Source organism: Protopterus annectens, chromosome 8.part1 (genome assembly GCF_019279795.1).
Source record: "Protopterus annectens isolate FY-2018-M chromosome 8.part1, PAN1.0, whole genome shotgun sequence".
NCBI classification, from domain to species: domain Eukaryota; kingdom Metazoa; phylum Chordata; order Ceratodontiformes; family Protopteridae; genus Protopterus; species Protopterus annectens.
In genome coordinates, this window is record NC_056742.1 from 494,950,640 (window position 1) to 494,966,529 (window position 15,890).

The 15,890-nt window shown below is 42.6% G+C and overlaps 1 protein-coding gene across 4 annotated transcripts in view; it reads right to left on the minus strand.

Moving 5' to 3' along the window:
* The window catches only part of TANGO6 (transport and golgi organization 6 homolog), a 1,856,125-nt gene that overhangs the window by 1,197,034 nt on the left and 643,201 nt on the right, over positions 1-15,890 (minus strand). For all 4 annotated transcript variants that reach the window (XM_044082029.1, XM_044082030.1, XM_044082027.1 and 1 more), the window contains exon 10: positions 1,313-1,439. In XM_044082029.1, coding sequence (XP_043937964.1) covers positions 1,313-1,439 — 127 coding nt within the window. The remainder of the gene's footprint in view (positions 1-1,312; positions 1,440-15,890) is intronic.

The following is a 15,890-nucleotide window of genomic DNA, read 5'->3' on the forward strand; positions in this document are numbered from 1 at the left end:
TTAGGTTCGCTCGCAACGAGATTCCAAGTGAGGTCACTACATAGCATTTAGGTTTGCTCGCGGCGAGATTCCTAATGCAAAAGTAGGTATCAGTCAGTAAAATGGCACTCCAAGTGCTTCAACAAAGTATTAATTTAAGGGTGTGCACACTTATGCAAACAGCTTATTGTACATTTTTTATTTCTTATATTTTTTCCCCTAACACATTTGTTTTTCAATTGAATTGTACAGGTAATAGGTCACATTAAAGGTGGGAAAAGTTTTGAAATTATTTATTGTGGTCTCATTTTTTATATCACAAAAACCTGGGATTTTAACAGGGGTGTGTACACTTTTTATATCCACTATATCTACTCCCCACACTTCTTTATGGTGCTTCCATCCTTACTAGCCTCCAGGCTTCACAAAAATTAAAACTTGAACAAGGCTATAACAAAGTTGCTAAATTTGAACCAGATATCGCTTTCAGAACTCATCACTGTATAGCACAGAAAAGCCTAAACTGTTTAGAACTGCCACATCAACTAACATATTCACAACTTCTTACCACCTACAAAATTATCCAGCATCCATCTGCCTGTCCAGCACTAAAAATGCTCTACACAACTATGTTTCCAGTCGGTCATTGAGATCCAGTGATCAAAAACTCCTGTCTGTCTACAAACCTAGCAAATCTGCTGGACACTGTACAAATTTGTACAAGGTTGCTAAGGCCTGGAACGCCTTACCTGTATCCAACAGGTCTATATCCTCCCATCCATCTTTTGAAACCACTTTGAAAGATGTCCTACCTAAAATCTGGCATTGTTCTTGCTCAAAACCAGGATAAATTATATCCCTAAATGTGAACAGGTACCTTTTCATTCCTTATACCTCCTTAATCTCCCTTCTTCACTGCTATCAAATTCTCTTCTCTGACTTTCTCTCTAAATACACCCTAAGTCTGTTTTTCTCTCACTTCATATTGCAATTACTATTTCTATTAAACTAACAGACTGTCTAAAATTTCTCTAAATTTTAAGCGTTTTACACCCTGTACAGATTCTTTACCAATGTTTTATATTATGTGTAATTTGTTATAATTATTTAAAATGTAGATGGTTTTGTTTTATTTTGAAGACTGTAAAATTGTTTTTAAAATGTTTTGTAATACTTTGAAGCTTTTCTCCCCAAGCCTCCAACTGAAAACAGGCTTCTACCCAATCAGACTTTCCCAGTAATCAAATGTCAATCAATAAATAAATAAACTCCCATACAGTAATATACACTGTGACAGAATAGAAATTACACTTGGGTAAGACTATTTCCTTACCTTTAAGCAGCTAATGAAGAAATCACCAGACAGGCCACTTTCCCGGAGATTAGACAGCAAGTCTACAAGGCACTCAATCCGCCACTGTTCACTGGAAACCTTCTGATAAAGGGCTTCATCTTCTTCACTACAAGTCAGCATAAAATAAAACTGTCAAACAGTGGTCTTCATTAAACAGTAGTGAGTTGCAAGCTGTAGGTCAGAAAGACTCCTACCTTGGCTCCAGAGGAGACATTAAACACCTCCAGCCCACAGGGAGCAGTGCATTAGTTAAACAAATGCACTTTCTGGCAGCAGGCTAGCAGTTGCATTTGCATGATGACAAGAATAACTGAATCAGTTTTCTCTCCAATAACATTTTTCATTGCCATCCCCTTTCCCAAGACATGCGTGACAGCTTCCACATTAACAATGCTGGATATACCCGCACTGCTCTATTTTCCACTGGCGTACTCTGAAATCTTCCTCTCACAACTTAATGCTCACAACATTCTGCCACCCTGATACTTTAGTGTGTTTACCCTCAAAAACATGATAAACTTCAGCCAGAAGTCCTTTATTCTGCACAAATTAATTATTTTTTTCAGAACATAATTAACTGCATATGAAGCGGGTCTATATTAAATTCTCGAAAGCCGACAATGTCGAATCTGACATTGTCAACATGAGAATAGCGAAACTGCAGAACATCGAACAAGTAAATGGAAATCTCCATAAGGGGAGATTTCAGTTTACTTCAATGTAGTGCGGTCTCGGAGTTGGTATATTTAAGCAGTGGGGGGCTTGCCCCCCTGCCTACACCATTTAGTTTTTTTTTGTTGTTGTTTTTATTTTTTTTTCTGAACATTCGATGTTTTAACAGTTCGATCACTAAAGGTCGACCTTTAGTGATTCGAACTGTTAAATATTCGATGTTCTAATATAGACCCTATAAAGCTACACCAGTCTGTAACACTGAAAGAGAGAAGGTTGGACCATATATTAGTGAGAACAAGTGTTGCAAACAAGGACTTTAGTGACATGGGCAACACACCCTGGCTGCAGTCTATGAGTGATTGCAATTAAGATCTTTTAATTACAGCTTGTAAACTATGGTAGCAAAAATGTTTTATTTGGCACCCTAATAACTTTTTGCCACTTTTAGAAGAACTGTCTTGACAGCTTGTAAACTGTCGATGTGTTCTGCTTTCCTTGTAAGATGGCACTTGGGGCATCTGCCCTGCCCTTCCTGTGGCTCTGCATTTAAGTACAAGTCCAATCTTTGTGGCCTTGCAGGTCACAAAATTTACAAAGTAAAAGCTGAAAACTGATGAAGAATATTATGGTAGACTGAGTGCAAAACTAAAAAAAAAAATAATAAAATTGTGTTAAAAGTCTGTTAAGTTCTAAGGTGATAAAAATATTAATGCAGAAAAAACGTAGTCTGAGGGCAGACAGGAAGGGATGACTTCATCTAATCTGTTCATTTACTTGGTAAGCAACAGATCACACTGATGTAATGACTTACCACCATCTGGTTCTGTCCCCCATTGTTCAAGGTGCTCTTAGGCTAGCCATATGCACTTCTGAACACAAGCACCAACTGCTGAAACTACTAACTATTCAGAAAAGAATGTTCTGTCACTTGTCATACAAGTCATTTAACATGTCTATTCATAATTTTCTGGGTGGTGCAATGGTTAGCATTGTCACCTCACAGCAAGGGGTTCTCCGGTTCAGTTCTCAGCTGGAGTGCGTTCTGTGTGGAGTCTACATATCCTCCCTGCATTCACGTGGGTTCCTCTTGGTACTCTGGTTTCCTCCCACATCCCAAAGACATGCATCTGGAGCATTTCTCCCCAGGCATCCGCTGAAAATGGGCTCTGTCCCAATCAGACTTTCCTGGAAAACAAATGTTAAATAAATAAAATGTTCTGGCACTACAGCACAAATGTTTCTCCGTACCACCTAAAATCAAGGATTTTTTGAAGGGATGGTAGATTTCAGCAGACAAATAATGGCAGTTTTTTACAATTCTCTTTTACTAAAGTAAATGTGTTCTAATTCTTTGTACTGGGTAGCCTTTCCAAGATAACTGCAGAAATATTTAAAATGTGTCCCCAACTTAGGGCTCTTTACTCCCAATTCTGGTAGCAAAACATTGAGACCAAAGGTTGTATTTTCCTTAAGCCATATACTCTGTATCCTCAAGTCTATCCTCCTGTTCCCTTATATCCATGTATACTAGAGAGATACTTAAGACTGTATGCCATGTCCTCCTTTTAATCTCTCAAGACCATATATGTTAAGCTCTTTAATCTCACTTCAGATATAACATAGAAAATGCAAATAGGAGAATGTAACCCTATTTCAGAACTGTCGGCTAGACTGTCATCCTATTTTAACTGTGGGCAAGACCAAGGCAGACATCCCTCGCCATTACTTCCACTAACTTCAAATGTAACTTTATACAACTAATCAATTCCACTACCAGGCCTTCCAAGAACTCCATTACTGGAAGTACAATAAAATGGATTCTAGTAACCCAACCTCACTATATCTCTGATAGTGGTATTCTTCCAGACCCACTAGCTGACTACTTCCCCACTTTTGCCCACCACCTCCCCTCTTCCACACAACTAACTCACATCTATATTTCCACTCGCTGCCTAAAGAACTTCAATTCTGAAACCTTCTCAAATGCACTAAAAAGCACAAACTGGAACCCATTAAAGACTCTTCCCCTACTATTATGCGACTCCGTAACAAACGTGTTACCATAAAAATAAAACCACTATCACCCTTAACTAATATAAAACACCATGAAATAAAGTAAAAAAAAGTATTACCTCAAACTGCAAAGCCTATTTCTTCACTCTCCAAACCAACCACAACAGCAATCCCAAACTATTTTGGAAAATAATCTCATCTCTCCTCAACCCAGGAAAAAAAAGAAAACCCTTGCCCTAACCTAGATGACTCTGACATGGACTTTGCCACCCAATTTAACTCTTTCTTCATAGAGTCCATAAGCAAGCTAACATCATCCTTCACCAACAGCTCTATGACCCCTCCTCAGCCTGCACCCATCCCTTCCTCCCCTAGCATCCCTTGCCCCCAACCTCCATCCTTCTCTATCAATCCAATCTCTATATCCACCATAAAAAAACTTCTCCAAAAATTAAAAACTGATTCCAATGCCCCTGATGAAATTCCCTCCTGCTTCCTAAAAGTAGCCGCAGAACCCACTGCTCTCCCTATCAGCATACTAATTAATCGGTCTGTCTCAGAAAGCCAGGTCCCCAGCTCTGGAAGAAAGCCTTTATTATTCCTCTACATAAAGCAGGTAATAATAATGACATTCCAAACGTCCGCCCTATTGCTATCTTATCCCCTGTTTCTATGCTTTTTGAAAAATGCAACCACCAACAACTCTTACCCTATCTCAACAACAACCAACTTCTTACCCCCACACAGCGTAGATTCAGACCCAGTCATAGCACCTCCACTGCCCTCCTCTACTTCCGTGAAATAATTAAAGCCAGCGATTCAGGCCATTTCGTGTCCACCCTTCGCTTCCACCTCTCCAAGGAGTTTGACACTATTTCCCACAACCTGCTTCTTAATAAACTCTCCAAACTAAACCTATCCCCTTCCTGTACCAAGTGGTTCTCCAGCTACCTCACAACCAGACACCAAGCAGTCAAATGGAATAAAGCCTCATCCAATATACCGACGATTCTACCATTATCTGCTCCTCCCCTTATAGCCCCACTCTAAATAAGCTTACCCAAAATGCCTTCTCCTCTACTGAGCAGTGGATGCTAGACAACCATCTGGCTCTTAATGCAACCAAAACTAAACTTGTGTTAATCACCAGCTCCAAAACCTTCTCCTTACATAAACACTCATTCATAATCACCAGCAAAAACAATACTCCCCTAGAAATAGTCTCTGACACTAAACTACTAGGAGTACTCATAGATGATCAACTAAAATTCGACAAACATTTACAAGTAAATATAAAAAAAAAAAAAACACAAAAAACTTGGTATGCTATACCGCCATAATCATTATATCTCTCCTCCCACTAGGCTCATACTAGTCAATACTTATCTCGTCCCATCCCTCCTATATGGTGCATCTATCCTCACCAACCTGCAATCCTCCCTCAAAACAAAGCTCTCTTCTTGCTATAACAAGATATCAAAATTTGCGGCAGGTCACAGAGCCATTTCTTACCATTGTAATTCTCTTCACCAACTAAAATGGCTTGAGCTACCTAACCTCCTCACTTATACCCAACTCATCAAAGCACACAAACTCATTTACAACCTCTCTCTTTGTCCCTCCCTAGCCACTACCTTTGAAATGCATGAACAAGAATGACTTCTAAGATCTAATTCCCAAAACCTAATTAAATTGCTGAAACCCACATGTCCAGCTGGGAATCACCTAATGTCCTTCTCTCTTGCATGCCTCTGGAATTCTCTACCATCTCCTATCCTCATCAGAAGCAGTCTCTCCTCATTTAAAATCTTGCTGCACTCACACCTAACTTCACAATGGAAGTGCTCCTGTTCCCATCTTACCTAATCCTGTCAATACTACTTCCTACTCTCCTAGAACTAAATACGCCATCACTGCCTCCTGCAGTTCCACAGCTCTATTGAACTATTTGACCAACTACTTAAGAGTTACCCTGTGCTGCTACTTTTGTAAAAAAAAAATAAATAAACTGTATTGCTGTCTAATGAACTGTACTGATGTATTCTATCACTGTTAACCTTTTCTTATCATATTTACTTTGTATTCCTATGAGATAATCTGTAATGTATATGTGCTATGTGTATTTTTCTGAAGCTTTTCTCCCCAGGACTCCACTGAAAACGGGCTCCTTGTGGCCTAATGGACTATCCCGGCAAACAAACTGCAAATAAATATATAAATAAATAATAAAAATGTCCTATGTTTAGTTAATGTCTCAACCATCTTGGCCTCAGTTAACCACTCTAGCAATTCATTTTACCTCTCCTTTGGCCTGAAGAAATAATTACTATGACCAGGCTGAATGGTGTTCCTGAAATCTGGTTGCCATGCTCCCAATTTATGCACTGTCCTTCCCATATATCTAATCCATCATAACCCCTTTTACTACCTTAGGTGGTTGTATCATCTGCTCTCCTACCTACTCCTGTGCTTCATATGCACACCACACATCCCTTTAATGCCACATGTACCCAGTTCCATCACACATCCCTTTAATGCCACATGTACCCAGTTCCATCACACATCCCTTTAATGCCACATGTACCCAGTTCCATCACACATCCCTTTAATGCCACATGTACCCAGTTCCATCACACATCCCTTTAATGCCACATGTACCCAGTTCCATCACACATCCCTTTAATGCCACATGTACCCAGTTCCATCACACATCCCTTTAATGCCACATGTACCCAGTTCCATCACACATCCCTTTAATGCCACATGTACCCAGTTCCATCACACATCCCTTTAATGCCACATGTACCCAGTTCCATCACACATCCCTTTAATGCCACATGTACCCAGTTCCATCACACATCCCTTTAATGCCACATGTACCCAGTTCCATCACACATCCCTTTAATGCCACATGTACCCAGTTCCATCACACATCCCTTTAATGCCACATGTACCCAGTTCCATCACACATCCCTTTAATGCCACATGTACCCAGTTCCATCACACATCCCTTTAATGCCACATGTACCCAGTTCCATCACACATCCCTTTAATGCCACATGTACCCAGTTCCATCACACATCCCTTTAATGCCACATGTACCCAGTTCCATCACACATCCCTTTAATGCCACATGTACCCAGTTCCATCACACATCCCTTTAATGCCACATGTACCCAGTTCCATCACACATCCCTTTAATGCCACATGTACCCAGTTCCATCACACATCCCTTTAATGCCACATGTACCCAGTTCCATCACACATCCCTTTAATGCCACATGTACCCAGTTCCATCACACATCCCTTTAATGCCACATGTACCCAGTTCCATCACACATCCCTTTAATGCCACATGTACCCAGTTCCATCACACATCCCTTTAATGCCACATGTACCCAGTTCCATCACACATCCCTTTAATGCCACATGTACCCAGTTCCATCACACATCCCTTTAATGCCACATGTACCCAGTTCCATCACACATCCCTTTAATGCCACATGTACCCAGTTCCATCACACATCCCTTTAATGCCACATGTACCCAGTTCCATCACACATCCCTTTAATGCCACATGTACCCAGTTCCATCACACATCCCTTTAATGCCACATGTACCCAGTTCCATCACACATCCCTTTAATGCCACATGTACCCAGTTCCATCACACATCCCTTTAATGCCACATGTACCCAGTTCCATCACACATCCCTTTAATGCCACATGTACCCAGTTCCATCACACATCCCTTTAATGCCACATGTACCCAGTTCCATCACACATCCCTTTAATGCCACATGTACCCAGTTCCATCACACATCCCTTTAATGCCACATGTACCCAGTTCCATCACACATCCCTTTAATGCCACATGTACCCAGTTCCATCACACATCCCTTTAATGCCACATGTACCCAGTTCCATCACACATCCCTTTAATGCCACATGTACCCAGTTCCATCACACATCCCTTTAATGCCACATGTACCCAGTTCCATCACACATCCCTTTAATGCCACATGTACCCAGTTCCATCACACATCCCTTTAATGCCACATGTACCCAGTTCCACCACACATCCCTTTAATGCCACATGTACCCAGTTCCATCACACATCCCTTTAATGCCACATGTACCCAGTTCCATCACACATCCCTTTAATGTCTTATGTATTCATGATATGCCCTCTTATCACAATGCACTTCCTGTTTACTTTAACTCCATCTGAACCCTTTAAATGAGTTATGTACACACATCATGCCCCCCTACTCACCATATGCTTCCGGCCCTGCACACCACATCACACATCCCTTTAATGCCACATGTATCCATATCACGTGCCTTCCTACCCACACAGTCCTTAATACCCAACCTAACCACATCACACATCCCTTTAATGCCATATGTACCCATATCACATGCCTGCCTACCCACACCGTCCTTTATAACCAACCTAACCACATCACACATCCCTTTAATGTCATATGTACCCATATCACATGCCTTCTTACCCACGCTGTCCTTCATAACCAACCTAACCACATCACAGCATCCCTTTAATGTCATATGTACCCATATCACATGCCTGCCTACCCACACCGTCCTTTATAACCAACCTAACCACATCACAGCATCCCTTTAATGTCATATGTACCATATCACATGCCTGCCTACCCACACCGTCCTTTATAACCAACCTAACCACATCACAGCATCCCTTTAATGTCATATGTACCATATCACATGCCTGCCTACCCACACCGTCCTTTATAACCAACCTAACCACATCACAGCATCCCTTTAATGTCATATGTACCCATATCACATGCCTGCCTACCCACACCGTCCTTTATAACCAAGCTAACCACATCACAGCATCCCTTTAATGTCATATGTACCCATATCACATGCCTGCCTACCCACACCGTCCTTTATAACCAACCTAACCACATCACAGCATCCCTTTAATGTCATATGTACCATATCACATGCCTGCCTACCCACACCGTCCTTTATAACCAACCTAACCACATCACAGCATCCCTTTAATGTCATATGTACCATATCACATGCCTGCCTACCCACACCGTCCTTTATAACCAACCTAACCACATCACAACATCCCTTTAATGTCATATGTACCCATATCACATGCCTGCCTACCCACACCGTCCTTTATAACCAACCTAACCACATCACAGCATCCCTTTAATGTCATATGTACCCATATCACGTGCCTTCTTACCCACACCGTCCTTTATAACCAACCTAACCACATCACAGCATCCCTTTAATGTCATATGTACCATATCACATGCCGTCTTACCCACACCGTCCTTTATAACCAACCTAACCACATCACAGCATCCCTTTAATGTCATATGTACCCATATCACGTGCCTTCTTACCCACACCGTCCTTTATAACCAACCTAACCACATCACACATCCCTTTAATGCCATATGTACCCATATCACATGCCTGCCTACCCACACTGTCCTTTATAACCAACCTAACCACATCACACATCCCTTTAATGTCATATGTACCATATCACATGCCTGCCTACCCACACCGTCCTTTATAACCAACCTAACCACATCACACATCCCTTTAATGTCATATGTACCATATCACATGCCTGCCTACCCACACCGTCCTTTATAACCAACCTAACCACATCACAGCATCCCTTTAATGTCATATGTACCCATATCACATGCCTGCCTACCCACACCGTCCTTTATAACCAACCTAACCACATCACAGCATCCCTTTAATGTCATATGTACCATATCACATGCCTGCCTACCCACACCGTCCTTTATAACCAACCTAACCACATCACAGCATCCCTTTAATGTCATATGTACCATATCACATGCCTGCCTACCCACACCGTCCTTTATAACCAACCTAACCACATCACAGCATCCCTTTAATGTCATATGTACCCATATCACATGCCTGCCTACCCACACCGTCCTTTATAACCAACCTAACCACATCACAGCATCCCTTTAATGTCATATGTACCATATCACATGCCATCTTACCCACACCGTCCTTTATAACCAACCTAACCACATCACAGCATCCCTTTAATGTCATATGTACCCATATCACGTGCCTTCTTACCCACACCGTCCTTTATAACCAACCTAACCACATCACACATCCCTTTAATGCCATATGTACCCATATCACATGCCTGCCTACCCACACTGTCCTTTATAACCAACCTAACCACATCACACATCCCTTTAATGTCATATGTACCATATCACATGCCTGCCTACCCACACCGTCCTTTATAACCAACCTAACCACATCACACATCCCTTTAATGTCATATGTACCCATATCACATGCCGTCTTACCCACACCGTCCTTTATAACCAACCTAAGCACATCACAGCATCCCTTTAATGTCACATGTACCATATCACGTGCCTTCTTACCCACACCGTCCTTTATAACCAACCTAACCACATCACAGCATCCCTTTAATGTCATATGTACCATATCACATGCCGTCTTACCCACACCGTCCTTTATAACCAACCTAACCACATCACAGCATCCCTTTAATGTCACATGTACCATATCACATGCCTGCCTACCCACACCGTCCTTTATAACCAACCTAACCACATCACAGCATCCCTTTAATGTCATATGTACCCATATTACATGCCTTCTTACCCACACCGTCCTTTATAACCAACCTAAGCACATCACAGCATCCCTTTAATGTCACATGTACCATATCACATGCCTTCTTACCCACACCGTCCTTTATAACCAACCTAACCACACCACAGCATCCCTTTAATGTCATATGTACCATATCACATGCCGTCTTACCCACACCGTCCTTTATAACCAACCTAAGCACATCACAGCATCCCTTTAATGTCACATGTACCATATCACGTGCCTTCTTACCCACACCGTCCTTTATAACCAACCTAACCACATCACAGCATCCCTTTAATGTCATATGTACCATATCACATGCCGTCTTACCCACACCGTCCTTTATAACCAACCTAACCACATCACAGCATCCCTTTAATGTCACATGTACCATATCACATGCCTGCCTACCCACACCGTCCTTTATAACCAACCTAACCACATCACAGCATCCCTTTAATGTCATATGTACCATATCACATGCCTTCTTACCCACGCTGTCCTTTATAACCAACCTAACCACATCACAGCATCCCTTTAATGTCACATGTACCATATCACGTGCCTTCTTACCCACACAGTCCTTTATAACCAACCTAACCACATCACACATCCCTTTAATGTCATATGTACCCATATCACATGCCTGCCTACCCACACCGTCCTTTATAACCAACCTAACCACATCACAGCATCCCTTTAATGTCATATGTACCCATATCACATGCCGTCTTACCCACACCGTCCTTTATAACCAACCTAACCACATCACAGCATCCCTTTAATGTCATATGTACCCATATCACATGCCGTCTTACCCACACCGTCCTTTATAACCAACCTAACCACATCACACATCCCTTTAATGTCATATGTACCCATATCACATGCCGTCTTACCCACACCGTCCTTTATAACCAACCTAACCACATCACACATCCCTTTAATGTCATATGTACCCATATCACGTGCCTTCTTACCCACACCGTCCTTTATAACCAACCTAACCACATCACACATCCCTTTAATGTCATATGTACCATATCACATGCCGTCTCACCCACACCGTCCTTTATAACCAACCTAACCACATCACACATCCCTTTAATGTCATATGTACCCATATCACATGCCTGCCTACCCACACCATCCTTTATAACCAACCTAACCACATCACAGCATCCCTTTAATGTCATATGTACCATATCACATGCCGTCTTACCCACACCGTCCTTTATAACCAACCTAACCACATCACAGCATCCCTTTAATGTCATATGTACCATATCACATGCCTGCCTACCCACATGGTCCATTATAACCAACCTAACCACATCACACATCCCTTTAATGTCATATGTACCCATATCACATGCCTGCCTACCCACACCGTCCTTTATAACCAACCTAACCACATCACAGCATCCCTTTAATGTCATATGTACCCATATCACATGCCTAACTACCCACACCGTCCTTTATAACCAAGCTAACCACATCACAGCATCCCTTTAATGTCATATGTACCCATATCACATGCCTGCCTACCCACACCGTCCTTTATAACCAAGCTAACCACATCACAGCATCCCTTTAATGTCATATGTACCCATATCACATGCCTGCCTACCCACACCGTCCTTTATAACCAAGTTAACCACATCACAGTATCCCTTTAATGTCATATGTACCCATATCACATGCCTGCCTACCCACACCGTCCTTTATAACCAAGCTAACCACATCACAGCATCCCTTTAATGTCATATGTACCCATATCACATGCCTGCCTACCCACACCGTCCTTTATAACCAAGCTAACCACATCACAGCATCCCTTTAATGTCATATGTACCCATATCACATGCCTGCCTACCCACATTGTCCATTATAACCAACCTAAGCACATCATAGATCCCTTTAATGCCACATGTACCATATCACATGCCGTCTTACCCACACTGTCCTTTATAACCAACCTAAGCACACCACATCACACATCCCTTTAATGTCATATGTACCCATATCACATGCCTGCCTACCCACATTGTCCATTATAACCAACCTAAGCACATCATAGATCCCTTTAATGCCACATGTACCATATCACATGCCGTCTTACCCACACTGTCCTTTATAACCAACCTAAGCACACCACATCACACATCCCTTTAATGTCATATGTACCCATATCACGTGCCTGCCTACCCACACTGTCCCTTATAACCAACCTAAGCACATCACATATCCCTTTAATGCCATATGTACCATATCACGTGCCTTCCTACCCACACTGTCCTTTATAACCAACCTAAGTGCATCACACCACACATCTCTTTAATGCCACATGTACCATATCACATGCCTTCCTAGCCACAATGTCCCTTATAATCAACCTAACCACATCGCAGCATAAAGGACAGTGTGGGTAAGAAGGTACATGATATGGGTACTTATGGCAATAAAGGGAGGGTGTGATGTGATGTGTTTAGGTTGGTGGTATGGCATGTGGTATGGTACATGTGGCATTAAAGGGATCTGTGATGTGCTTAGATTGGTTATAAGGGACAGTGGTGCAATGATACCATTGTCGCCTCACAGCAAGAGGCTCTCCGGTTCGATTCTCTGCTGAAGTACCTTCTATGAGAGTCTGCATGTCCTCCCTGCATTCGTGTGGGTTTTTTTCCGGGTACTCCGGTTTCCTCCCATGTTACACAGACATGTATTTGGAGCATTTCTCCCCAGGTCTCTGCTGAAAGTTGGCTTTGCTCCAAGTCAGACTTTCCCAGTAAAAAATGTTAAATAAATAAACATCACATATCCCTTTAATGCCACATGTACCATATCACGTGCCATCCTACCCACACTGTCCTTTATAACCAACATATGCACATCACACAATACAACCCTTTAATGCCATATGTACCCATATCATGTGCTTTCTTACCCACACTGTCCTTTATAACCAATCTAAGTGCATCCCACTACACATCTCTTTAATGCCACATGTACCATATCACGTGCCATCCTACCCACACTGTCCTTTATAACCAAAATAAGCACATCACACCATACAACCCTTTAATGCCATATGTACCCATATCATGTGCTTTCTTACCCACACTGTCCTTTATAACCAATCTAAGGGCATCCCACTACACATCCCTTTAATGCCACATGTACCATATCACGTGCCTTCCTACCCACACTGTCCCTTATAACCAACCTAACCACATCACAGCATCCCATTAATGCCATATGTACCCATATCACGTGCCTACCTATCCACACTGTCCCTTATAACCAACCTAAGCACATCACATATCCCATTAATACCACATGTACCATATCACATGTCTTCCTACCCACACTGTCCTTTATAACCAACCTAAATGCATCACACCACACAACCCCTTAATGCCAAATGTACCCACATCACGTGCCTTCCTACCCACACTGTCCTTTATAACCAACCTAAGGAAATCACATCACATATCCCTTTAATGCCAAATGTACCCATATCACGTGAATTCCTACCCCCACTGTCCTTTATAACCAACCTAAGAACATCGCATATCCCTTTAATGCCATACGTACCATATCACTTGCCTTCCTACCCGCACTGTCCCTTGTAACTAACCTAAGCTCATCACATCACACATCTCTTTAATGCCATATACCATGTTCCTTCCCACCCGCACTGTCCCTTGTAACTAACCTAAGCTCATCACATCACACATCCCTTCAATGCCATATACCATGTGCCTTCCTACCCGCACTGTCCCTTGTAACTAACCTAAGCTCATCACATCACACATCCCTTTAATGCCATACACCATGTGCATTCCTACCCGCACTGTCCCTTGTAACTAACCTAAGCTCATCACATCTCACATCCCTTTAATGCCATATACCATGTGCCTTCCTACCCGCACTGTCCCTTGTAACTAACCTAAGCTCATCACATCACACATCCCTTTAATGCCATATACCATGTGCCTTCCTACCAGCACTGTCCCTTATAACTAACCTAAGCTCATCACATCACACATCCCTTTAATGCAATATACTATGTGCCTTCCTACCCGCACTGTCCCTTGTAACTAACCTAAGTTCATCACATCACACATCCCTTTAATGCTATATACCATGTGCCTTCCTACCCGCACCGTCTCTTGTAACTAACCTAAGCTCATCACATCACACATCTCTTTAATGCCATATACCATGTGCCTTCCTACCCGCACTGTCCCTTGTAACTAACCTAAGCTCATCACATCACACATCCCTTTAATGCCATATACCATGTGACTTCCTGTCCGCACTGTCCCTTGTAACTAACCTAAGCTCATCACATCACACATCCCTTTAATGCCATATACCATGTGCCTTCCTGCCCGCACTGTCCCTTGTAACCAACTTAAGCACATCATACATCTCCTTTAAGATCTCACATATTCAAGACTTGCTTTTTCAAATCACCCTTGTCTTTCTCCCCAGCCTAATTTCTTTTCATACCCCTATTAATATCTTATACATTCCTAAAATATCATTTTCTTCCCATCCAGTCCTTCCTGCCTAGACTAATTCCATCACATATGCCCTTTAATGCCTTATATCCCCATATCATACACTCTTATACATGGCCTGTCCTTCCCAACCAGACTAATTCAATCATACATCCCCTGTAATCCTTTTTGTAACCACGGCATGCACCTGGCTACCTTCCTTGTACCCATGGCACGCACCTGGCTACCTTCCTTGTACCCATGGCACGCACCTGGCTACCTTCCTTGTACACACGGCACGCACCTGGCTACCTTCCTTGTACCCATGGCACGCACCTGGCTACCTTCCTTGTATCCACGGCACGCACCTGGCTACATTCCTTGTATCCACGGCACGCACCTGGCTACCTTCCTTGCACCCACGGCACGCACCTGGCTACCTTCCTTGTACCCACGGCATGCACCTGGCTACCTTCCTTGTACTCACGACACGCACCTGGCTACTTTCCTTGTACCCACGGCACGCACCTGGCTACCTTCCTTGTACCCACGGCACACACCTGGCTACCTTCCATGTACCCACGGCACGCACCTGGCTACCTTCCTTGTACCCACGGCACGCACCTGGCTACCTTCCTTGTACACACGGCACGCACCTGG